Source organism: Haliaeetus albicilla, chromosome 17, assembly GCF_947461875.1.
Source record: "Haliaeetus albicilla chromosome 17, bHalAlb1.1, whole genome shotgun sequence".
Lineage (NCBI taxonomy): Eukaryota > Metazoa > Chordata > Aves > Accipitriformes > Accipitridae > Haliaeetus > Haliaeetus albicilla.
In genome coordinates this window covers 25,319,303-25,347,149 of record NC_091499.1, presented here as the reverse complement: position 1 = coordinate 25,347,149, position 27,847 = coordinate 25,319,303, and the positions used below count along the sequence as shown (strand labels likewise).

Genomic DNA, 27,847 nt, shown 5'->3' with positions numbered 1-27,847 from the left:
TTGTGGGCATTTTAAAAGCTGTAATTTCAACTCTGAGGTTTTGCAAGCTTTGTTTTGTGTGGTGTATGATATCATAAACATCCTGAATATAATTACAACTGCAATTTTGTGGGCTATATTTTTCCTCTTGGTAGCCCAAAGCCAATGTTTACAAAAACTTTTCAGCACGCTTATTTGATTTGAACTTTTTATTATTATTACAAATGTATATTATTTTATTAAAAAAATTCACACTGAAGCAAAGTCAATTCCATTTCATTACAACCAAGAATATAAAATAAATGCAATGAACTCATAGTTTAGTTTTAACAGTCATTTCAAGAGTGACATCAGGACAACTTAAAAGCAGTAAACTCTCAGCTCTAGAATGAGAAACAAGTATTTTGCTTTGTGGTTTTGCTAGCCCATTGGCATGGGCACTGCCGAATGTGGCCACCACAGATCTAGAGCGGCAAAGTTTTGTGGCAGCATGAGGCGCATACACAATAATTTCTAATGAAAACTACAAAAATGAAAGATGCGTGCACGAAATTATTAGAAAAAAATAACTGAATAGAGACAGGCACACTTCCACAAATAGTAAACATGGGAAAATACAACTAGAACAATTTGAAAAGTTACTACCTTACATATATAAAAAGTTCTTTAAATTGCTGTTAAAAAGGACATGTTCTGTCCAGATTTTGTGTAATACTTTTTAGTGTCTACACAAGACAAATTTTTAAAAAAATTAAATAGTATTAATTTACTACTAAATATTTAGGAGATAACAGTGCATTAAGGACTTTTTTTTTTCATATAGTAATACACATCGCTCCTGTCTGGCGACATTTTTAGAAGATTACGTATGGCCTTATGTACAATACATTTATTTAATCCTAAAACAATTCTTTGCTTAATGGTGTTAAAGTACCATTCCTGAAGATTATGAAGGGGAACTAAGCTTATTATGTTTATATAAAATATTATACACATTTGAACACTTCTAGCTTCCCGCCACCCCTCCCGCTACAAATGCTCTTCCCTCCCCCTCCCCAGATACAGTGTCACAGATACAGTGCAGGACTCGCAGCTTTCCCTATATTTTTTCCTTCATTGTGCAGTTTGTGCTACATAAACTTCACCAATGCGGACCAGGCTGCTCATCCCATTCGTTCCCCACGCGTTTGTTTCCTCTGCGCTACGGTGGGAAAAGCTGTACTTAGCGGCCCGCTCTCCCACCGGGCGACCAGGATGGAGAAGACGGCTCTGCCGGCGTGAAACACTTTGGTGAGGGCGTAAAGGTTACGGGCAGAGACAGAGCTATGAGTACTAACGAAACTGCACGGGTAAAAAAAATAACATAAAAATGACGTGGTCCTGGCTTCCCAGGACACACTGCACGATTCACTTCCGAAAGCGGAGCGTTTTTCCCTCACGGGATGACCCCTGGAAAGCAAGGCATCTTCCACCATGACTGCCGCCCAACCCGCGCAACGCGCGTCAAGCTCCCAAGAAAAGGCAAATTATTTCACCACCAGGAAGGAACTAGAAGAGTGCGCACAGCCTACGTTTCACAGCAAAGGCTTCTGCTTTTATTTGCTCTCCTCCCAGTTGTACGTTTGAAGGCAATGGAGGAAGTCAGCTCGGCTTCGCGTGTGCGCACAAACGCTAGATACGAGCGGCGTGCCGTCATCTATCAGACCTAACCAAGGCAGAAATGCCAGTTCAGCTTAGAGAGAGGTCGTGGTAGTCGCCCTAGAAGCTGTAAGCTCACTCAATTAAAGCACCTCACGTTGCTGTGAAGTTTCACACTCTACATACAGATTAATCTACACCATGATTTTGCCTTATTGGCACAAGAGCCCACCTTAATTAACCGTATGGCAATACATCTCCCTGCCACCTCCTGACATTATATGAATTTCGATGATCAGCTTGCAGGTCATAGTAGGGAGAAGAAATGTCAGATAACTATAATGGAAAAGACAAAAGGATTTTGAGAGAACAGAAGGGTGAAAAGAACAGGAGGGGACAAAAATTACTCTGCCAAAGGTTAATTTCCAGAAACGTGACATTGAAGTCACAAAAATGTAAAATAAATGTTACTTTACGGCATTGGCCAAATATCCGTTAGCTCAAAGGTACCTCATCCTAACGTCAGTAAGAGGTGAGACGTTCCACTTATGGAAAGAATGTAACCCCAGACTCATTGAAATAAAATAAAGGAACAATTAAAATCTGTTCTTTCAAACAGGCTACCAGGGTACGTGTAATATGTAGCATTTCAAGGGTTACACATTGAAAGTAACCTTTGGGAGATTATTTTTCTTCAGAAATAATTTCTTCCTTCAAATTGCTTCATTTAATTTTCACCTTCTTACCCATTTGATGACAAAAGCAGGTTTTAGTTGCTTTTTCAGAGAAGCTGGGTGTTGTCAAAAACCACATGATGGTAGGTACAGCCAAAGCAAGCCAACTGCTTACAAAAGGTATGAAAACAACACAGGTTTGAGGAGGAAGAGGGCACTAAAGGTGATTGGGAGATCAAATCCAGTAGGAACATGTATGTGTCTAGCTGTGATGAAAAGCATTCTCCTCAGAGCAAACAGATTACTCATCTTGCTAGGTCTGATCACAACTTCAGTGTGAATGTGTACGGGTATATACAATTTTTTTTTGTACGGATGCAGGACAGAAGAGAACACACTGCAGTAAAAAAAGCCTGTAACATTAAGCGTTTACATATAAACTCTTCTCACTTCACCTCTCCTCTGGACACCAGTTGTAGAAGCTTGCTGATGTTACATTGCTAGTAGCTTTCTAAATGCATTTCTCAAGGTTTTCTGCAACAAGAGCCAGCCTTATTTCTGAAGGCTGAAGGAAAAATGAAGCTGTCCCAAATTATATGTTGTGTCTCTCCAAATAACTGTGGTTGCAGAAGTTGGACAATAATCCTCTGATTATGCTTCTGAACTCTTGCTTATTTACTGGGGATTTTCTGCCAGCTACCCATCCACTTACAGTCCTTAGGCACAATCAAAACATGTTTGCTCTGGGGAAAAAGAAACATTTCAGTGCAATCAAGCGCATCTGGTGTAACTAATCTGGGTTAATCACAGCAATGTGAGGGACACAGAATATGCATTATAAACATGAAAAACGAACAATTTTCAACATGCTTTTCAAACTGCACAATAATTTCTCTTAAGTATTAATTCTAACACAAAATGATTAAATGCATTCGTTTTTGCAAGTCTTAGTATTTCTGTCACCTTTATATTCAGAAAACTGACTCAGGAATGTGAAAGAAAGCTAAATTTATAGAACTCTCACATACATTAATCAGCTGCTTAACAGAAAAACAAGCCCGCCATCCACATTCCTACTGAGACTTGAGGGCAGTAAGTACATTTTCCTGACTATTTTGGTGTCCAGCCTGGGAAGACATTCCATTCTTCTGTTCCAACAGATCCTGAAAGCATCTCCTTTTTATGTGACTGTCCTGGTTTCATTTAAAATAACGCTTAATTTAAAACTAGTCAGAGCATGATCACTGTGATTTCAAGAATTCAATGTGAATGAGTTAAGAAATATCAGCAATCTTCTGTTTGGCGTTCAGTCCAGTAGCATGAAGCATATTTGTCGCTGCAGAGACTTGGGTGGTTTTTTTTTCTTTTTTCCTTTTTCCTTTTTTAAATTTTATTTCTTTTTTAAATTTTTTATTTTTAAGACCTCGCCTGAAAACTAGACTAATAAAAACAGAATAGTAAAATACTCTGGAACAGTAAAATTTTGCTGTTCTTGACATCCATGAGCAAAACAGTAATATCCTGTGAAAATAACATAGTGCTTTAAAAAGGTGCAATATACCTGTATAGCTAAACTGGCTTGCCTAGTATAAAACTAACTATATACAAGCTTGAAAGCCTGGGAGTTCAAGATTTTAAAACTTTAAAATCCCATCAAAGAGATTGAAAAGACAGATTTATGGCAATCACTACAGCATAAGGAAGGTGCACCAGGAATCCTTCAAAATTCCAAAGGTTAAAGAAGTTAAGTGCTGGGTTCAGATCAGAAGGGTTCATTAGAGTAACCACAATGGAGCACATGCAAGGGGAGAGAGGAAGGAAAACTTCACGAGAATCTCCTTTATGGCAATAAAGGGACGGGGGGCGGGAAGTCTTCAGTGAGTGAAGTTTTCCTTTTGTCATTGTGAATTTTAATTCTGCATCATAGTTTGTATTTTTGGTTCTTCTCATCGTTATGAACTTCATATTGCTGGAGTCTTCTGGCTTTTAGTCCGTTCCTTTCTGAGTACAGCCTGTTAGCCCTCTCAGTACCTGTGAGACTGGTGAGATTGGTGATACTGGGAGCTCTGCTGAGACGACGTGGAATAGCCCATTGTACTCTGGGACTGAGAAGATCCCTGAATGTTGCTTTGGTAACTCAGGCGTGAGCTGGAGTGCTGCAGGAAAAGAGAGCGGGATCAGGGGAATGAAAACCAGCCTGTTAGGACTATGCAGCTCAGGAAACTTTTAACCTCTCCGAAGCTCATTAAAATGTGACTGTTGGAGAAGCTGACTAAACAGTGTTACTGTTTAAGGTCCCATAAAAGAAGTAATCAATCTGACCTGCAATCAGCCTTAACACAGCACACAAAATACACAAGGTCACTGGCAGACACCTGAAAGTACAGCATGTACACACCCGTTTTTTGAAGGAAAACTACACAAGACATGAGAGCAGACTCCATTTCAAAATTCAGCCGTTTCTTAAAATCATGTCTATCATTCTTGTAAGTGCTATTAATGCAAAACCAAACTGCTAAGGTCACAAACACCCTTTCTGAGATAGGTATTACTAAATGTTACAGAGAAACAATTTATTCTGTTCCTGGGAAAAAAGACAACCATGGCCTAACCGTTAATCAATTTTTCTAAATGAAAAAATGTCCAGTAGGGTAAAATAATGAAATTTTAGGCTCTTTCAACCTGCTGCCTTAGCTACTGGAAGCAAGGACAACTGCTTAAAGATAGGCATGTGTATGTGCAATAAGCTAACGTTCATTTTCCTGAATGTTTTTTTTTTCCCTTCCACTGTTTGGGATGTTAGCTCAGCGGACCCCAATCTCAGCAAGCCAAATTCATGGATCATTTGTAACCTCCAGCCTGCTGAATTTGCCCTTTTATTACCATATCCATTCCCTGCCCAGAATTAATAATGAGCTGCAATAATGTAAAGCTGCAAAAAACTGCAAGCTGCAAAATCACTTTGCGTGAAAAGTACTGCTTAATGCATAGGAGACTCTCTAGCAAGGTAAACCCCACCCCAATCCACAAGAAAGGAGAGCCTACAAAAACAAACCCCTAAACTATCTGCAGTCAGCAAACAGTTTGCTTCCAGCCAAGTTAAGTACAGGGTTAGGCAGCCATTCAATAGAGTTCTGTTCACTCCCTAGTTGATGGTTCTACTTGGTTATGCCCAAGGGTCATCAGCAAGACTGTGGCCAACAGCAATCATCTGGGAAAGTGTTAAGAACCTACATTCTGATTAAATATCAGGCTTATGAGTTACAGAAAGCCTCTGGAGAAGTTTGAGTTCTGAATGGAAATCCCATGGAGACAGTGGGTCTGTGAGAACACCACATCCTCCACAGACCAAGAATCGGCTCAGTGAAGGCAATACGCCAGTCAGCGGTCTCATCAAACCATGGGATCCCAACCAGGAGAGCTGTGAAAGTCTCCCGACAACTTTTCAGCTGGATGATGGAGAGCGGGAACCTAAAGGCAGCATAAACCACTTCTGCCCTTTGTTTCTGTACATAGCTTTATACCTTTAATTGTACACAAATTGTAAAACATATTAAACCCTAAATTTATCACATTACTTTTTCTGTGTTCTCTCTAATGTAGGAATATGAAGGCTGCTTTCAAGACGAAGCACAGTGAGGATAAACAGAGAAACATAACAGTACAATCTTGCAGACCTCTGTATCTTAATATAATATCCATGTAACTAATAGTTGTACAGACTAACTTTACTTGTTTGTAAGGGTCAGTTTGGGAGATAACAGCTCAGCACACTGGCTTTGGAATGGACGTCTCCCAGCGGCACGTATGCTGTTAATAACCAGATTATACTTGGCCTGCATGGTGAGATTGTTAAGAGAGCGTCTGAAACCTGGAATTTGTCTCAAAATTCTGAAAGTTTTTGCAACTTCTAAGCAGAAAAGAAAAAGAATTGTGATAAATGCTATGACTTTATAGGAACTCATTCTGGATGAAAAGCATCAGCTCACCATGCTGAGCAAAACACCCAAGGTGACATAAGGAATGCTCAGGAAAATTCAACAAGGAATTTGCACTGTCATTTGTGGAAGTAACATATATGGAGGTTGGTGAACTTACAAAAAAAATTTCAACAGACACTTTAGATCACAAGCTCAACAAAACTCAAAAGCAAAGGGAATCTTCTTCCTACTTCTGAATAAGATATAATGGAGTAAAATTAATGCCATAAGACTACAAGAATGCATTGACTTGTTCATGCTTATTTTTGTTTCACAGAAGAGAATTTGTTTTTAACGAAGTCAGACTTGGACAAATTGCAGACATTCCTTTCCAGAACAGAAGACAGTCAGCTAGAATTTAAGGGCAGATAGCCAAACGCAAGTGTAAAAATGGATAATCAGACCATACAATTTAGCGAGTGACGTAAAGGAAACATACAGATCACCATTTTGATGTCTGTGCTTTTAAAGTTTAGAAGGAAAGAGTCGTAGGAGGTAAAAAAAAATAAATCTAACTATCTGAAAAAAACTTATATTTAGACTGCTAGCAACTTGTAAGGGGGAAGTTTGCCAACAATTCAGAGAGCTGTGTAAGGATTCTATAATGGATATCATCAAATGCAGCACACCAGTCCTCAAAATACAGACCAAAACAGGCCAGCCATAAATACTGTGTAGTCATACAGCTATAGTGATCTGTCCAGACCTCAAGCCTGTCTGGAACTTTTCAAAAAAGAAACCTAGTTGTCTTTACCCTTAAATTGCCCTCAATGCCTTCATGATAATTTGTAATTAAAAGAGTAAAACAGAAATGGGAGAAAAATGTCTGGCACTGAGAAATCAATTGTCTGTGGAGAAGGCCTGGAGGGCTAAGTCAAGGCAACTTCAGTGCTGGGTTTTTTAAAAGCTACTTATTTTAAAGCAGCCTGAAAAGACCATTCTCCAAGGTGGTATCCTCTCGAAGGCTAGTAGCAGACAGAATCCCTAACATCTTTTAAAATCTACCTTTAATACCTACCTTTTTCTTATTCTGCTTTCAACTCATTACTGTCCCAGCAAGTATAAAGTCACAAGTATTGAAGATCCTGGTTAGTTCAATGTTTTCTACATTCAGTGTAAGTCACTTTTTCAGTGGAAAATATAATTCTAATAAGCAGACAAGTATGCAAATCCAAAAATAATTCAGTGATACTGCTTTTACTTATGAATGCTACTATACTGGAAAACATGAGATCTGTTCAACTTTGGTCACATTAGAAACAACGCGTGTCTTTGTGCCCTACTTCAGCATGAATCATGCCAATGACCAAAACATCATTCCTGTGCTAACACGCATTTTTTTCTTTAACATTAGAAGTAGACTTAGCAAGATACTAGAATAAACTACAGAACCGCTCCACACATGCGATGATATGAGGCAAAATGAAGCAGGAATCAAATGAGAGAACCTGGTTGTAACTTTGCTCCTGCTTCTCAGGACCTTCTCAGATCTGCTTATCACACAGGATTTAATATTGCCAAGAGCCGAGTATCCTGAACTCGATCTAATGCAGCATTTACATGCATGATATAGATCCCCTGGCTTCAGTAAGATTACTCTCAAGCATAAAGTTAAGCATATATGTAAGTGCTTTCCTGGAGTGGACTAGTCCTCAACACTTTACAGGGTGCAGCAGATAGGACTCGTACTGGTATTCTGTTGAAAATTACTAACCAGAGAACAAACCCTTTTTACTTTAAACCTTCAAACCCACATTTTTATCCAATACATCGTAGCATGCCTGCTCAGGTTCCATGAGAAATTCATTAAAACACGACTTGTTCTTGCAGCGGGGAAGGGGAAAAACGACATTTTGGCCCTACAGGATCAGAAGCAGCAAAAATTGAAGTGGTACCTGATAATCTGAAGGCATGACAGGCCCGCCTGAGTTAGCGCCTGAAGGCCCTATGCGTGGTTTCTTGTTCGGAGGCACCTGGTTGAGGCTGGAGTCCTGGCTGTGCTGGAGCCCTGCGCCCGTGCCCCCTCCTCCCGCGCCAGCACCCCCGGCCGTCCCGTTGGTCTGGGTGCTGTTCTGCTGCTGCGGCTGCGGCTGCTGCGGCGCTGCCTGCGGCTGCTGCTGAGGTGCTGTTTGCTGCTGATGTTGATTCTGCTGCTGTTGATTCTAGGGGAAGAAGCGACACGACGCGGTCACTTGCCCTGAACTGGTTTGCGAGCTTTTCGGAGTTGCCAACCCCGGCGTCAGCGTTGCCTGCGGAGGTGGCGGCAGGCCCGCCTGCTCGATGGGAAAACGCAGCCAGGCTGCGTGTTGGGAGAAACGCGTCCTCGGTACACTCCTGCACGCTTTGTGGGGGTATCCCATTTGTGGTCGTTTTGGTTTTTTAACAGAGCAAGCTAGACTAAAACTGGAAGGACAGTCTAGTGCCTCCTACAGCTAGCCAGGCGCTCAGAGGGGAGGATGGAAGGAACCATTTATAAAGCAGTAATCGCCTAATGAACCGAATCAAAACTCCCAAAATTTCCCTAGTGCTCTGTGGCAGACGTGGTGAACCACAGTAAATTACTTTAAGTGCTTCAACAGCCCTGTTCACTCAGAATCAAAACCACTTTTCAAACTTTCACAAATGACACGTTACAATAACCCGAAGGACGTTGGCAGCATTACTGCCAGAAAGGTAAGCAAATTGAGACCAGAGAGATGATATAATGTCTTCCAGGTTGCGATGAAATTCTGCGGCAGAACCAGAAACAGGTTCCATTACTGTTTTGCTCTCCTGTGCTTTTAAGTACCCTGTAAAGAGTAGTATACTGGGAATATAGTCCAGCATGGTGTGCTAGGTATAGTGTCAGAAAATCTTACTGAAACAGCAGAAAAGTGAAAATTGACCAGACACAAATAGTTGAAAACAAAAGAGGAGGAAACAGCTGAAGGAAGAATCTGGCAAGGGAAGGAGAAGACTAGCAAAGGAAGAGAAGCCAGACAATTAAGATGACTCTGGGACCTAGCAGCAAGAGAGACAAAGAGAAAAAGTGTCACGAAAGGGAGAAAAAAAAGTTAAGAAGGGGAACACGAGCAAAAGACATTGTACTCTTCTGGCTTCAGAGGGCTACAGACTAAAAAGAGTATCAGGGAACTGGAGGGAAGGTTAGAAAACCAGCAGAGTGCAACTCTGCCCTCCATGGTTAGACAGTTACAAGGAAAGACCGACCACCGATTTGTCTGCTTTCCAGCACTGGGGATGGCTCCTCCATCAGAGCACTAAAGCACCTAAGAGAATTACAAAGAAAAGCAATTTCGGTAGATACGTCACTTGTTCATCATGGAAAAAACCTACAATTGTCATGGCTTGAATTAAAAAGCCTTAGTACCCTTCCCCCCAGTATGCTGTATGGAACATCTCAGGATAGTCTTTTTTTTTGCTTATATAATTATCAAAGCTTTAGTATGGCAGCCTTTTATAAAAACCTCACTTAAACAGTTTCTCAGAAATCATGACAACCAGTTGCCACTAGCAGAAAATTCTTGATGCCCCCAATCACCAAAAGGCATTCAGTTACCTCAGATAAGTGACATAAAAGATCTGTATCTATGCCATTCATCACAATGGTCTCCCAAGATACATTCAGATGAAATTTGCAATGATGTATTCATTTAAGATTGCAAAGAAGCCTTGTGTCTTCAAGGACTTAGAGGTGGCTTGCATTTCCATTTCACATTTAGCAAAACCAATAATGCATCCTCCTGCTTGTAGTCGTCAAATCCCATCTCAGACAGATTCTGTTTCCCAGGAGATTAACACTTCAATAACTTTAAAAGTTAATCAAGCTAGCTTGTAAAAAAAAAAAAAAAAAAAAAAAAAAGAATTGTTAAAAAGCAATTTATCTTTTCCATAATGGTTTGTGCTTCACTTATACAAACAAACACCAATAATTAAGGTGGTATTTGTGCTAGAATTCCAAAATCTGTGTTTTCATAGTGGCATTTGGATGCAAGTAAGGTGGTTGCTACTGTGAGAGCTGAAAAACGGCAATTTTGTTATATATAAATAAATATTGCAGGAACTCTCACAATTAAAGACAACAGTTTGTTGTAGGTCCCATGTTTCACACTTTGGATATTAGCACAAAACTCAACTCATTAGTCTGAGCTTGCTCTTCTGTGCAGCTGCTACTGCTGCTGCCTGGGTAGAGACTGAGGTCCACTCCATCAGACTCCGGCTGGGGTCTAGCTGCACCACCTTAGTGCACAAAACCAGCTTACACCAGCAAAAACATTGTCCTCAGGTCAGTCTAGTTCATGGTGGCTCCTAAACGAATAAACTTGTAAAAGGTCTACAGTTAGCAACATATTACCAAGTGTCACCTCTCAGGCACAAATTAGCAAAAGGAAATTCCAGTCCTACCTAGGAGTGAACCCAGCAGAAACTTGCCTAACAGAATTTGAATGAGAGAAGAAACTTCTCACTTTGTTTTATAAACACTCATTCTAGCTTTGCTGACTAACTATTAACCATTTTGAAGAATGGATGCTTATGTTAAAGGTTATTCAATTCAGATGCGAGTTCCAAATAAACAGAGAACTCCTCTAGGTTTCCAAAGGACTATACAGATATTTATGGTTTTAAAAACAAACCAGAAACTAACACAATGAAAAAAAAAAAATCCTTTCATTTGCAACAACATCATAAAGAAACAAAACATGGCACAGATCCAGCTTTCAGAATATCTTTTACCTTCACATTTTCTACACTGTGGGAACACATTCAATGACTAATGTGTGACTTATATTACCTAAATCGTCTGAAAAAAGTTTAATTTGAAGCGTGCATAAATACGTGACTGTCCCCAACAATCCCAAAGACCATTTATACAATGGCTCTTTTGAATATAAATATGCCATTGTCTCCCCCGCAACACTCCCAGGAAATAGACAGATATTTACTTTTAAATACACTGACATAACAAAAGCCAGAGTAATTTTAATTCATAAGGTTTGTTCTTGGTTTTGAAGTTGTGAGAGTTGAAGCAAAGCTAGTAACCAAATTACAGTCAAATCAGTATCATGACTTCCACTGTGTTTTTGCTTAGGTGCCTGTTTCATCTTTTTGAAAAAACTGCCTGGACACAAAAATCCAGGATGTTACTACTTGTTCTCAGTACAGAAGAATCTACAATATCTGTTCTGAAAACAAAATTTGCTGTCTGAAATGTATTGACAGGCATACTTTCAAACTCTGCTAGTTTCTCATGCTATGCAGAAAATCTGAAAACAGAAGATGCATGTAGTCAAATCGTTTCTCCAAAAGATTAACAGTCCTTCTCATGTAGTCCTCACATAATTACAGTTCAAGGCTGTTTTCTTCACGTTTTGCTAGCTATACATTACTGTTGCTGTCTCACTGCACACTTTTAAGTGAAAATTACAAGATGTTTCATACACTATTGCACCATTGTCCAGCCTTCACAGCATGATGGGACAATCACTGCTGTCACGTAGCACAGCTGAGCTATACACACAAAGCGGGTCAGATTATGTTGCAAACACACCAAAACTTACTATGCACGCAAACAAATTCTTGCCCGTGTCTATGGGGCTATAGGAAAGAGAGTACTCGGAGCAGATTGTCGCTACCAAAACAGTTCCCGCTCCTTATTACTCCTTTGCCTGAGGGCCCTCAAAACATGAGCAGGAAACTGTGTGCAGATGGATTAAATGTTCTGATGTAGTGCCAGAAGCAGGCTGCCACTATTTATTTGAGACCCCAACAGCCATCTACTTTCAAAGGGCTGGATGTATGCCAGTCATACAATGGAAATGCCATTCTTCTCATGTGATCACAATGTATTTTCATCATGCGATGCAGGAGGAGGTAGCAAGGTCCTCTTGGAATGACGGCAGCTGAAAGTAGGCTACTGCTGACAGAACAACCCATCCAGCTCTTTCCCCACAGGTCAGGGCAAACCGTGCTGGTGATACCACCTGAGACACCCCAAAGTCATCTGACACTTTTAATCTGTCTGGGAAGCAGTTTTAAGAGAGCCTTGCCTGGAAAACACATTTTTGGTTAACTCTTCATGTTTCATTAGTTTTCATTTGGTAGCACCATGACTCTTTCTTATTGCATACTTAAAAAAATAGAAAATAATAATAAAAAAAAAGAGTTTATTATACCTTATCCCCTTTCTCTTCAGGTTCATCTTCATTGAGGAATTCTCTTTTAGGATATGGAATCTGACAGCCAGCAAATACACTGAAACACAGTAAACACTCCACAAATATGTACATATAACATACATTTACTTAATGCTATATTAAAAACAAGTGAATATAACACAATTTAATTTCTTGTATTTCATGAGTCCTGTTTCCATAAGTGACTGGCACTGTGAGCACCCACGATAGCAGCAGATACCAGCAGCTAGGTGTTGATCACAATGTCAAATCTCTCTGCTGTTGGCATGAGGCCATCATTTAGAAATCATGGCATGGTTGAGCACGCCTGAATGCCAGAATGACCACTTGTTGATCCAGATGAACAAATGAACATTTTGCCAAATGGCAAAATGAACAAACCCAGTGTCAGAGGTTCCACAACACCTAATTGGAACATGCATGGCTTACCAAATAAAGGGCCTGATCCAAAGAGTATTAATGTCTTATCAGCCCACCTTGGCTTACAGTGGGCTTAAATGTATTTGCCAATCACAACTGCAGAGTTACTTTCAATTAGCTTCTCAGGTCTTGTCTAGAGAAAAAAAGATATCTTTTAAATTCAGCTGCTTAATGGGATTTGGAATATTCCTTAACGTTTATGGCAGAGACTTTAGCATAATGTTATTCTGTAATCCATGGGGAGCTATAGCTCTGCATAGGATAGTATCAGGTAAACACTAAATAGAAAATTACTGGTAGATCTTGACCAGTATCAATTTTAGATTGCTGTGCCAGCATTCAAAATACAATCAACGTGACATGATTTTTTAAAGTGTGTAAGCAGTTCCTAATCTAGCTGCTATGTAGTGTCTGTCTTATCCAAACAGAAAAAGAAAAAAAAAAACCAACTAGTTTCAATTAGAGTCCTTTTGCACTCCAGTGGCTGTTCTCTCCTTTTAGTGTTGCCTGCTAGCTGAAGAAGCAGTGAAAGCAAAGGTAGAATTCTCCCTGCATCCAGCTCCTACAGATCATAATGCTATGAACCACCATGAAAAAAAAAAAAAATTGGGAAGAGAAACTGGAAGAGGAAAGTCTGCCAGTAGGAATGGAATATACCATTTGAATTTTTCCTGACAATAAAATATATAGAGATATAAAACCTATACTCTCAAGCCTTCTGAACAAGGGACCTGAGGGATTTTAGGCAGTGATCGATCTCTTCACTTTTATTCTCCTCATACTGTTACCCTGTGCAAGAGGGCATGGGAAGGGGCTGTAGGTCAGAGAATTGTCCTAGTCCTAGGGAGAGGCACAATGAAACCAGGCAGTGGAGAACAGGGCTCTGTGAGGCTGTGTAAGGCAGAACAGAACAGGGCACAGATTAATTCTCTAAATACTGCAATAGTATTGTCACACTAGCTTTGGTAGTATGTTCAGAATTACAACACTAGTCTGGTACCGGGATATTGTCCATGACCACTCAGTTTTGGCACCAGCAGATACAGACACTTCACTACTGCACTAATAGTTTCTATTGAGTTACTACTTCTTGTGGATATAGGTGGATATCTGTGAATTTTTCAGCTGTCGTCTCATTTCAGGGATTAGCGTTTAGCAGAAAGAAGACACCCCTGAGGAGCACAGAAGAGGGAATACGTACTCTGATGTAGGCAGAGGATCCTCTTGAAAGTAGGGGTCCTGCAAAGCCTGCTCTGAGGTAATTCTCTTTGTAGGGTCCATAGTAAGAAGCTTCTGAAGCTGCAAAGCATAACATTAAAAATAGCAAAAAGCTTATCAAACTATCATTTTTCAAACTGTGACTTGTATGTCTTGGATTGTGGATTGTTAAATTATTTGTGGCTTGTCCAGACAAGCCTAAGTTAGCATTCCTTGTTCAGTGAAATTCCCAAGAACTAGAATGCACATCTGTCAAAGCACTATGGCTGTGAAGTACTTCTCATGTAAGAAATACAGTTAAGTGTATCAGGCCATATTAATTGCTAAGGCTGAACCACTGTGCTAAAGCAACACTAAATTCAGCTATTACAGGTTCATAAAGCACCATTTCTAAATAATGGTGTTTTGTTGTGGCACATGTATAGCTTTTATACTGTTCTGTACTGCTGATACGACAGGAAAAAAGTGTCAGAAGAGGCTGAACGTGACCAGGACTCTCCATATCACTTTAGGGATGGAAACAATAAATCTTCATTTCTCGTACTGGTGATATCCCAGAGTCAGAGCACTCTGCCACTCACACAGCTCCCAGTCCCACTCTAATTGGTATTGAAATGAGAAAGAGGAGGAGCAGACCCTGCCTAGTAACCTTTCTTCCTTGCTAGGAGGAAAGCAATATTAAAATTATTAGCTAGAATGCTATTGACTGCAGCAGGCTATAAATGAGGATTACAATATATTAGTATTATAAACCGGAAATTATAGGGATAACATACCATTTTAAATAGTTACTTATTTATCACATTCTGATAAACTCACAGTAGGAAATTTGGATGTTCAAATGACATCATACAGTATCCTGCTCTCTCACAATATTCTCTTAATTCAAGTTAACAGTGAAAATAAAATTCCTTCTGCAAAGGGCATCTTAGCTCAAACTCTATCTTCCAGGCCACCAACAAAAATTCCTGGATATTCAGCAAAAGAATGTGATTTTGGCATGCCTGTTTGGGGCTTTTTGTTCCAATAAATAAAAAAATGTGATATACAATTCTATATTCTATATATATGGTACAGTAAACAGCCTCAGTAAAAGCACTCCTCTTCAACAAAGATGATTCCCTGTTATTTCCTTTCTCAAGAGCTGTAGTTAACCCTACTTTGTAGATGAGGTCTTAAAAAATTCTCTGTACTTTTGCCACTTTCTTCCCACCTCTCCTTATTCCCGTACTTTATGGGCCATGGACCTCAACAGACTGACAGCACAACAAAGAGCCATTTGGGCTGTCCGTCCACCTATCAATTCATTTGCAACCAGCTCCTGAACTGATTCCTGATGCTTGTCCAGAAATACACCTCAATACGGTCCTGCATTTCTCACACCTGGAGAGTTTGTAAGGCACACTTATTTACTGTGGTTTATGTGGTCAGATAACCCTTAACCCTATGTTTCCTGTGTATCTTAAAAAATTCAACTTCTAATGTGCTGTTGGCTCTCTACACAGTGACCTTGCATGATACAATAAATATAGACAAGAGTTTTGGTATTCAGATCCTCCAGATGATTCCAATGTGTACCCAGTAAGTTGAGTTTAAGAAATTTTAATTATTTTTTCTTGAAGTCTCACACTTCTTATGTGAATGCTTCCCTTCCACCCACTTGGGACCAACCTATTCTGCTTCCACAGCTATTTGTGTCATCATCCAGCAGCTACTAACAAGTGAAAGAGCAATCTTTGCCAGGACCTAGAGAGGACTGCTATGCCGAATGTATAACTAGTGATGAAAACAGACCACTAGAACTCAAGCTGCACTAACAGCCTCATTACTGAGACCCCTCTTCACAGCACTAGCAAAGTCACTTTGAACTTCATTCCTAAATTTAGACAGCACTAAGTCATCACAGAGACATCCAGAAATGATGCTGTATTAGACAGAGCAACCCTGTATTCACCTACAATGAATGACTCAACTAGGTAACCAGCAAATACATGTTTAGGGTTATTGTTTGGAATCACCCACAGAACAGAAGTAGACTATTATCAGATGGAAGAAAACAGAAAAAAAATACTACAAGAAATAATTAAATTTCTCCTTTCCCCTTCCCTTTCTTCACAAAACTCTTGAGCTCTTGGGAGCTCTTCGGCTCTCTGAAACAACACGGAATCAAGGGATATATAACACTCACTATCATATTTGCAAAGCAGACCTAAGGGTAAGGCTGGGTATACAAGTGTCTTGCAGATCATAATTAGATAAGACCTTCAGCAGTTTAAGCACACCCTCAGCATGAATGTATATGAAGAAAACACATCTCAAAAATGGCCAGTTAGTGATAAATAGCTTTAACGTCGGTCTTCATTAGAATGAGACAGAAGAACAGACATGGATATTGCCATTAAAAATGCATTTCACTCCTATCATCACAGTAATTTTCAAGTTGTACCTACCAAAAGAAAAACTTTGCTGTCAGGCTTGACTTTGTGTTTCTCCATGTATTTTATGAGGCTACTATTGGCATATCTGAAAAATACAGTTAAAGAAAGACATTTCTGAAATAATACAGCATTAAGAACATGGAACTGTACCAAGTGATCACAAAAACATTTACCAGCCCTTAAAAGGTAAACTGTAAAAAGAACTGCTATAAGAAAACATGTCAGATATTTATCTAGCAGTGGCACACAAAGTGTGCTTTTCACTAACAGGAGTAGCATCAACTGTGTACAGATATTTCCACAGAACATGCAACTTTTACAGTGTATAGGTAAGCTGTTGACATGGACATATGACAGAGAAACTCAACTTGAAGTTTATACTCTAGTTTTCTAAAGCAACTCTGCCACAGAAAGCATACAGCAGTTTATAACAGCACAACAGCTGAGCTATTAACTTGCTTCCAGTTGCAATTTGGCAGAGCAGTTAGTTTACCATTCTGTCTCCCTGACCCCAACCTGCAGCAAGCCATACAGTCCTTATAGTTCCCAAGCTCAAAAATGCCCCAAATATGGATGACCTGTGCCTTGCCTTTAATCTACAGATCCAGAGGTTATCTATAGCCATGTTCAAAAGAAAGACGCTTCGTGCACAGATAAGCTTAGTATCTTGTCTAAAGCCAGCATAATGAATCCAGGCCAGAGCTGGAAACAGAATCCAAAACTCCTGAATCCATGTCCTCTGCCTTACAACAGAGTCTGTGTTGCTCCTTACACACTCTGACCTATCACCACCACTTGACTAATTCAGCCAAAGGACCAGAAAACACTAGAAGTGAAAAATTCTCAGATCTTAGATAGGCTTTGCATTACAACCTATTGAACGCACTACCTTCCATAAAAATTTTCTGTCTTTCTGTCACTACTTTACTGTCTCCACATATCTGCTGGTCAAAAGGACCAGGGAGGTGCTTCTCTATTCTTTCTCACACAAAATGAATGAAGTTATCTTGAATAGCTAATACAAGTGGTTTAAGCAAGCTCATTTGTCTGTGCTTGCCATAGATTAAATGGCAGTTATGATGACCCCTTCCAGAGAAATGAGGAGGCCACTTAGTTGATGCTTTTACCAGGCAGCTAAGGGAGAGAACACCATTCAAGCAAAAACGCTAATTCAAACAGGACAGCTGTCATAGCATTAGAACCCAAACACACCAAAATCCCCTCCCCAAAAAGTCAGAGGATAGAAGCCAATTTCTGCCTGATACATTCACTGAACTGTTGTTGCGTTACCATCACTTACGTTGTTCTCCTAAAATCTTTCTGAAGAGTTGGATATTCTGGCATCTTCCTTATGTCTTCCCAATCTTTATCTTTGGTGGGGGGGAAAAAGGAGAAGCATTTACAATTCTGAAAGTGTAGGTTAAGTAATATACAAGAAGAAATAACTAAAGCAGTTGTTTGACTTTCTGCTTGTTGGACAGTGCTATTGTTCCATAATTGTCAGCATTTCCAAATCCATCAAACTGACAGCTTCTTTGTACCTATACAATCAACTAGTCATTTCCTTTAGGAAAAAAATCAACTCAGTAGCAGTAGATCTGACACTTTAATGAAAATAAATTACCTGCAGGGAATCCCATTACACTGAAAATGCGATCTAGCTGATCATGATGAAAAGGGTTACTTGTTTTGATGTCCTCCTGGCGACAGTGAAATATAGGTTCCGAAGTCAATAGTTCAGCAAATATGCAACCAATTGCCCAAATATCTAGGAAAGAAAGAGAATAATTCATGCAAATTTACTGTACTTCATCACTCTGGTTTTTGTTTCTGCACGATTTCTCAACAAGCTGTATAACCACAGTAGGATAAAATGCCTCACAGTATAATTACATACAGTACTTTAAAAATAATGCATTAATATAATACATAAAAAAGGGTAAAGTCTGGAGATACAGGTTTTTTCAATCGGAATTAGAGTCTCCAAATTCTGTTTCAAGTTGTACACTGGCAGTCCAGCACTTAACGTATTCGCAGAAACCTACACAATATTTGCCGATGACATAGCTTAAATGGCTTCAGCTGACCATCAAAACCAAACCATAAATCGCCCATAAAGATACATTGACAAAAAAATTCTATCACATATTTCAGAACAATTCCAAACAGATAATTGATAACCAAATAAATACTAAGAAGGAAAAGACTAATGACTCGTATGTTTAGCTAAATAGTGCAAGCTAGTTAAAATGGAGAAACTAGATCCTAATTTTAATCGAGTAGAAGAGTGATTACCAAACATTAATTAAAAAAAATAAAATCCTGCTTGACAACTGACTCCCATTGGAACAATACTGGAACTGTGTCATCTACATCTCGTGTATGAAAACGACAGCATGATATACTGTTGTTTTAATGAAAGAAAATAACAATCTCTATTTCATAAATTTCTCATTAATATGCTTTTCAAGATTAAATCTATTGTGGACAAGAACATTAGTTTCATTTACAGGAGAAGAAATTTCTAGATTACATGTATTCGTTCTAGTTATTACTATCATCACCCATCTTAGTGTTCTGTATGACCCAAATGCTTTATTATGCATCTTAAAATGAAAGTGTGAATTTGTCAGCAAGAAGGTTACTAGCAGAAAAGAAATGGATTTGCTACCTTGAAAAATATGTGTCTGGGAGATGACTCTGGAAAAAGATGTTGAGATCAGATGAACAATGAGCATAGATTGCTGAATACAAGAGTGTGGAGACTGGCTTAGTAGCTGAGGTTAAACTAGATAACCCTGGGAAGCCTTTTGGATTTTATCGAACTTAGTAGCATAAATATAGAAAACAATTTACCCTTAATTTATAGGTCTAAGAGATAAAAAATCACCTAACTGGAGTTTGGTTTATTAGATTCAGACTAAAGAGAACAGCAAGAGAAGTCTCTTGTTTGTTGCAACTAATCTGACTCAAAACCCCACCTGCTGCCAGTGATGGTGTTTGGCCCATGCTGCCCGAGACACACATCGTCTCCTGAAGAAAGAAAAAAAGCACTACTCTCTCTATGTAGGGAATGAAACAAGAGCCATCACATTCTTTTTGTCAAAACAGGTCAGTTCCATTTCTGTCATGCTACAGGTGTGGAGCTTGGGGTGTCCCAATTTATAAGCCTTTCCCCCTACTTTCTTTACAGGAAATTCTGATAACATTTTATTCAGGCTTTAGTTTCAACAGGGTTTAACTTGTTCTGTGCATTACATCACTTTCTCATGGTTTTATCTTCCTTTGATTTTCTCATTAGCCTCATCTGCATGAAAACAAGATCTTTAGCTCTTGAGATTTTATCTGCTCAAGCAGCTAATGCAGCATATTAATCACAATTCCTGCATGGGTAGTAGGCATAAATTACCTACTCCAGAATAGAAATTACTTACTATTTGAAGAATAGCATCTTCATTTAGCAGCATCTATTCACTCCTTTTCATACTAGATAGCAAATCCTTTTGGAGACGGTTTATCTAGAGGCCAAAGGAGTTGCAGCCCTCTTGGTTTTCACAGCTTTCTGCAGTGCTCACTGTCCATCACATAGTGAGGAAGAGGCTGGGCCACTGCTTATTATTCTATTCAACACTGCTCTATCCATATGGACCTTTTCCTTTTAAAGAAAAAAAATCTAGTATTCTTATTGACAGCAAAGCTGAATCGGGAAATCTCCTTGATGTGACACAACAAACTTCAAAACTCTGTTCCTCCTTCATCAGCTGAAATGTGTGAGAGCAGAACCACTGCGGCAACACATTCCCACTTCCTGACCCTGTGATTCATACAGAAAGCACATTTTAAACCCTTTCAGAATTCAGAAAGATAGTCATTGTACCAACTGGAAGTTACATCTGAATAAACACTGGTAAATCCCAAGCTGGTGTTGTATTTTCTACGGGATGGCATTAGTGGACAAGTCAAGCATGAGAATACTTCTAGCTCTGAGCAGTCATTATAGTCTCTAGTAGTTCATAGTGCTGGGGTTCAACCCTTTAGGTCTCTCGCCAGATAATATTAGTTCTTTGAAGCTGAAGAGTAAGTAACCCAAAATACTTAGGACACAAAACCTGAAGCTTTAACTTCAGTAAGTGAAGATTAAACAGCTGGAAGAGGTCTTATAGCCATGCAGCTCAAGCAGGTCAGGGTCTTCTCTTCGTGAATCTAACTTACATGTAACCTGATCTCGAGCACATCCTTGGCACATATTGAAACCATTCTCACAGTTAATGATTTTCTGCCAAGTTTGGCTAGTCCCCCCCTGCCTTTTTTTTTTTTTAAAAACATTCATAATTTACAGTAATTATTTACCATGTGTGGCATTTTTCTGGCAGGAATGGCTCATTAAATTCTGGCAAGTTTAAAAGCTTCATCAATACAAGCAGTCCTAATCAGTATTTATCTCCTACATTGTTCATAGTAGTCAACCAAATACTAACTTCAGCTCTAACTATGGAAAAATGTGTCAACAATTAGCAATTTCCCTATCCAGTGCCACTTCATATGTTTTCAGTTTGTGGTCCCTAAAAAAGATTAATGATTATTACATCTATTCCAAAACTATTCCAAATAAGAAGTACTATCCTTCAGAAACAGGCATTTACAGGGGCAAAGCTTAAAACACATAAGCAGTATTTTTCAACTACAGTGCATTATTAATCAAGTGCACATCTGCCTCTAGCACAAGAGGAACTTATAGTACTGTATAACAATTACATAATAAATAAAATTTCTGTTTAAAAGCAACCCTCAAAAATAAGAGGCAAACTACAGACAATATCTTTTTTAACTTGTTATGTACCAGAACCACTGAAAACTGGGCCACACAGATCCTACAAGGTTGCATTGGATACTAAATGTTTTCCTATCTGATGTGCCAGGAGGATCCTAATAAATATACCAGAGTAATACAAACATTCCTATAAGGATAGTTCTGTTTCCTACATTTTCTTCTACTATCATTAGGTTTCAGAAATGATCTGTGGTAAAAGGGTTTTACTGTTTGGGGTTTTTGTTGTTGTTTGTTTTTTTAGGGTTTTTTTGTTGTTTGGTTGGTTGGTTATTTTTTTTTTTACTTTGCCCTCCAAGACTTCCAGACTCCCCACTTTCCCCAAGTTTACGCTGAACCTGAGTGCAAGTCAATTTTGCTCCCTGGCTCTGGAAAGAGGGGTGGGAGTGAAGGCCTTCGTAGCATACTCTTTTCTCTAGACCCCTCACCTAACGGTTTGCTCAGGTCCTATTCAAACCTATTCACCAGTGAAACATCCTTCCACTGTAACAGTATTTCTCAAGTACTACATAATTTTATAGAAGGAAAAAAATAGCCTTTTAAAGCTGGTCACTTTTGGTTCGTAAACAGACTTTCCATATATATGCCTGGGTGCACAGATTATTAGAATATTTGTATGGCTGTCCATGTCCCAGTTTTAAAACCTGTGACTCTTACAGCTTTACAGATCAGCTACTAAAGCTGAGAAAATCCTGCATGTCCCGCTCTACTTTAGCGCTGCAGCCAAGGAGCAAATACAAAAGGATGCTGACATAGCTGTTTTAATGATAGGGCTGATTAAGCAGACAAATGCTTATGTATTCTTTCCTTTCTATGCCACAGTAATCTCATTTCTGTATTTGTTCCAATATTTTGGAAACATTCTTTAAGAATATTACGACCATTTCAGACAATAAGACAATTTATTGAGCAATAGCCTTCATTCTCAAAAAGAAACATCTTTTCCCATGCATATTAACTAAAATGTTTCACTGAACCCAGGACACAATTCAAGATTAAATACTTAGCAATTCTTAACTATATCCAAGAAAAGAAATACATAAACAAGCTCTCAGTCTCATATAATTCTTTAATAAAATTCTGTTAAAGAAAGTAAGTCAAGAAACAGAAAACATCTATTTAGCTGCAGTCGATCTGAGGAATTCATCATTAGTGAGGTTTGGTTTAAGAGCATCGGTACTTTACCCAACCTGCTTTTTTGTTGTTGTTGTTTGTTTCAAACTAGACTCTAAGACACGTCCAAATGCTGGTAAAGGAAGTGAAGAGTCGGGGGGGGCACCAGAACACAGCTCCTCTGTGTCGACCAAGGGCTGATGCAACAACCAGGGTAACCAAAAGCTAGTTAGCAAGGCCTTAGCCCAAACAAGGCAATCCAGGTCACCTATAAGACCTACGTTTATGTAAGATTCACCAAAACTTTCAATTCCAGGCAAGAACAACAAATACACCAACAGACTGGAAAACCGAAAGGGGGCTGTGCAGGCAAACGTGTCTAATTTTTTCAAATAATTATCAATTGGTCTAAAGAGAAGGTATAACTACTTTATGAAAAATCTTGCATCTCTTATGCTGAGCACAGCAGCAGATTCTAAACTTACCTGGAATATTTACATACAGAGACCTAGGAGCATAGAGATACTATAGAAAAAGAGTTTATTAATTTTTACACTGGTTTTAAATACCTAGAAATTAGATTTAAGAGAATAATATATCCTTAAAGGGGAATTTCTCATTTCTTTGGTTCGATAAGGTGAACAGAACATACCTGTTACATACTTGTTGCTATCACACACAGACACAAAGGAAAAATCTTCCCATTCGTACATTAAGGTCTCGATTTTTATATGCTTCATTTAAACTTTAGCCAGCAAAAGAGAAGGCTGAGGAAGAAGTGGTTACTAGCCTTTTAAATTTGACACGTTCTGTGGAGAACTGAGAATGGGGTCAAACATTTACATGCGACAGGCTTTTCAAGGGGAAGCAAAGAGTGGTGTCAGTAGGCTAAGGGTCAGAAATTTGCTATCACTCATTGATAAGTTAGGCAATGTTTACCAATCTTTAACAAACAGCATCTCAACAGAACGTGACTGAAGAGAAATTTATACTGTAAAGCCACAAAGACGACTGTTCTGCAGACAGAAAAAATACCTCTCAGTAATCTGAAGGATGCTCACAGCCAGCCAAACATGTATCTAAGAGCAATGTTTTATTTCAAGAGCGCATAATCTCCTGTGCCATGACATAGAGTCAAGATAATTCAAAACTTTTAAAGACAAACCCATATTAATTCAAATCAGTCATGAAATCTATTATCCTCACACTTTTTACCTGTATGCCTCCATCCTAGCCTTTTAAACTAAGCTGCCCTTTTCTCATGTTTGTACTAAGAATTCAATTAATTTCAATTACTACACCTTAAAAATTTGGAAGCATTGACTGAAATTCTGAGTTCACCAAAATCAACTGTAATTTTCTACAGGGCTTTAGTGGGCCAGGATTTTTTCATTCTCTCTAAACAGTTATTTTAGGTTGTCAAAATATTTATTTTCCCACTTAAAATTCTATTCCTCAGTATATGAGCATTAAATGAAGATCTTGGATCATATGATTTCAGACTTCTGCTGTGCATTAGACACATTATCTAGCTTGCAACATTACACTTAAATTACTGTGGTAAGTTTGACAACACAGGTACAACAGATTTAGTATGGGGAGTGGTAATAGGACCAGAGGCCCTAAGTAGTCCTCTCATGCAGCAAAAATATGATTGCAAACAAAGAAACCCTGTTAAAGAACTTAAATCCTTAGTTCACAGAACTTCACACACAAAAACTTGGAAATTCTAGGTTTACGGTTCTATATGCAACCTTCTATTTTCCTTGGGCAGCCTAATGTACTGAAGAATACAGGAATCCTCAAGGCAGGGAAAACGCAATCTTATCAACAATTGTACCATAGAGCACGAGAATTAAACTCTTACCAACATTAGTAGCTCGAGAATGAAAACTTTTACCAACATTATACCACTTTTGTAAGGATTTTCAGTGTCTGTCTTCCCAAATGCTCCCCCTCACCCCTCAATCTTACATACCACATTTTCATCAGCAATTCTTCAACTCTTCAGTTGTGTTTCCAAGACTGTATAAACTATGGATTAACTACATTAGCTAGCAGTAGAGCAGGCTATCATCCTTGAGAGACAGCATAGTGATGGTTGGAACCATCACTCTATTCTGCGTTCATGCATATTCTTTTTTCTCTCAGTTCTTCTTCCAGAAACTGGGGTGGGCTCCAGCCTCAGGTGATGTCGCTTCAGGACAGGGAATTAGGTCACTGGGACAAGCACTGAGTTCTAGCAAGGAAAGTGTGTTACAGCCTAATTTTTTCCCTAATCCTAAACCTTCAAGATGCATCAGAGATGGCAGAGGGATATTATTTTTATGCCAACTCCAGCATCTCCAAGTGCTACTTTTGTTCCAGCAGCAGCAGTGCTTATACCTCAGAGGGTCCAAGAGGTAGTCTGGCAGGCTGCCAAAGCTCTTCACAGAAACAAAATTAAAAACAAAAACGTTCTTTCATTGACAACTCATCAAAAGCACAAGGAATGTAATGGGTGACACAAAAGGCAGCTTTGTAGCCTCAGGGCTACTTCCCCCTACCAAATATCAAACAACTACAGCAAGTAAAGGAAGTATGAAAGCTTCTCATTGCAAAGGTCACAAGTCTTTTCTATATTGCAAAGCATTAGGCAGACCTAATACAGAAATTGCCACCATTTCCTCCCATAATGATGAAAGAATTAAGAACAGGCAAGATAATGCCACTGTTTGGTAAAAGAGTATTTACAAAGCTTTTCAGGGAACATCCACAGCATTGCATTTGCAATTTATCACATGAAAAAAATGATTGATGGTGTCACCTGATCATAGGACTGCAAAATCAGGAACTCCTGTTCTTAACTATGGTGCTTTAGCATTAATTTCCCCCCTCCTCCTTCTTTTTTTTTTCCATTTCATTCCATCACTGCAGTTAAGTGTCCAATATCACATAATCTATATTGTGCAAATAGCATAGCATATTAGCACATTGTTGCCATTTTCTGTGCTCTTCTGAACTGTAGCGAACGAGAAGAGAGCAGTACATATTCTTTGAAAGGGAAATACACTTTTTTTTCTAATTAAATGCAGAGTATTTTCACAAGCCAGCTTTCCTGTACACAGTGGAGCTCTTTGGAGGTTAATTCCATGCTAAATGAAGAGGGACAGTGAGTTTATAATCTGTTGTGTGCTCTCACTTGGCTTGTGTCATTAACTATGACAACTTTTTACTAGGTCCAACATGTCAACACCTTCAGAGCTAACATAAGGTGAGCAAAAGGTCTGCTATCTGGTAGACTGAGTTATAACAAGGAACATGTGTGAAGAGTACTTTCCTGGCCTGTTCCAATTCATAAGCCATGACAGTCTTTTCTGGGAGTTATTAAAGCTTTTGATGTCTACCTTATTTCACTCAACAGAGAGGAATGCATATGAAGAAATCTTGCCTCTTAGGCACAGAGAAGCTTATTTGTCCTTCTAAACAAAGTGCTTTACAGTATCTTAACATTTCTGTTACCAAGGGGTGCAGCCTTACAGCTATTTCTAATAAGGCACTGACAATAACTCTGACATAATTATAAGCGATTCCATTGGATAAGCAATGAAATAAACTGCTGTGAAATGTAATTCTGCTGTCAGTCACAGCTATTGCCAAGACATCTACTTGTGAAGCAATCCCACCTGTCCTGAGAACAAGTCATTCTACTCAATCAGTGCTGTTGTGTTGAAAGTTTCGTTTATTTATTGCTGAAATAATTGCGCCTGAAGATCAAACTGTTGGATTAGCTCTGCGCCAGAAGTATGCATCTTGTTATGGTAGTAGGTAGTTGGTTTTCAGCCAAAATCAACTTTTGTAAGTGAACTTTTCAGATATGGTAGTAAACACAGCACATTAAAAGTCTTCATTACTGCACTAGTTAGCTAAGGTAAAATGTTTACAGAACCAGGTTTTACAACAGACAACCTTTTGGATCTTTAAATGGCAACCTCATGTTTCATTTAAGAAAATGAAATCAGCCTTTAGTCCAGTGCTTTGTAAAGGAAGCCTTAAAAAAAATAAAATCGAATCATACATCTCTGAGATGCAAGTTCAACTCTGCACCAAACCATTCACCTCACATATAAAAGGAACAACGTATTTGCAGTATATCCCAAAGAATCACAGTATATCCCAACTGACATGTACAGAACAGAATTGAGTATGAAGAGAAATGCTGAGTCTTGCTTTTTCCTGTCATCATTCATGTCCCATTTCCACATTAGAATCCATTATTTGCTCTGGGCTATGACAGACATTGCAAGAAGAACTCCTGCCTTACTTCCCTAAATCTTTTTTTTTTTTTTTTTTTAACTGAGCTCACAGCATAGGTTGCTTGAGAGGTTAGAGAATCAATCCTGCTGCTGCAAAGCTCATCTGCCCGGTAAAGGGCAAAGTCAGTGAGATACTAGGGAAGGAAAAACTTGCTCACGTAAGAGACCCTATAGTTATTAACAGTTGGGAAGAACATGAAACTGATACTCTGAGGGAAAAATAATTAGAAGAAAAAAGACATGGAACTGAGACTATTAGTGGCAGGGAGGCTTTTTTGACCCACAAATCACTGATGATTTTTGATGTACACGGGGCTAAGCATAGATGGATTTTTGAATGCACCTCTTGTTCAAAGCGGTTTTTAAATCACAAAGCTATTACTATAGAAGATATTCTGCCTTCTGAGTATTTTTATGTTATTTTATTTTTCCTGCTCCAAAATAATCCATGTACAGTTAAGTCATAGCAATCACCACACAACAGCAAATCTGCCAAAATATTGAATAAGAAGGCAAAAGCACCTGGTTCTTCCTTTCATATGTTTTGCAACAGGAGAGAATCGTGAACATATGAAAAAGTATTGGGTGACCATGAGTGGAAGTTTACAGGTTAATTTACAGGACAATCTAAATGAGGAGAATTAGCTGTGATTGAAGATTCAGTGGTTTTGTTTTCCTTTTCTTTTTTAATGTCCAGAATGTGTATATTTCTCAAGCTAACTGGAAATGCTAAGTGACATCCCAGGTCCTCAGACAAATTAATCCCTTCACTAACAAAAATAATTCATAACATACTTGTACTGAAGCTCCCTATTATCATTAACTGATTTTATCTTCAGGACAATACTACTAAGTAGCATCCCTACTTCACAGATAATGAAACAACACATAGGATGGATTAAATGACATGCTGTAAACTACATACAACACTTAGGACTGAATCAGTATTTAAATCCAAGTCTCCTGAAGACCCAGCTTACTGTCCTAAGATATGAAACTTCACTGTCTGCCGCATGTTAGAACACCTCCATTGGTTTTATAACAGCAGAGGCAGGTCTGACCCACTGCACCGT

General features: G+C 38.9%; 1 protein-coding gene across 2 annotated transcripts in view; it reads right to left on the bottom strand.

Annotated features, from left to right (window-relative positions):
• Nucleotides 1-170: 170 nt before the first annotated feature.
• Nucleotides 171-27,847, bottom strand: part of CDK19 (cyclin dependent kinase 19) — a 127,012-nt gene continuing 99,335 nt past the window's right edge. For both annotated transcript variants that reach the window (XM_069805078.1, XM_069805079.1), the window contains exons 7-13: nt 18,163-18,306; nt 17,839-17,908; nt 16,551-16,623; nt 14,084-14,181; nt 12,442-12,520; nt 8,167-8,433; nt 171-4,447 (exon numbers count right to left, since the gene is read on the bottom strand). In XM_069805078.1, coding sequence (XP_069661179.1) covers nt 4,316-4,447; nt 8,167-8,433; nt 12,442-12,520; nt 14,084-14,181; nt 16,551-16,623; nt 17,839-17,908; nt 18,163-18,306 — 863 coding nt within the window. In that variant the 3' untranslated portion in view covers nt 171-4,315. The remainder of the gene's footprint in view (nt 4,448-8,166; nt 8,434-12,441; nt 12,521-14,083; nt 14,182-16,550; nt 16,624-17,838; nt 17,909-18,162; nt 18,307-27,847) is intronic.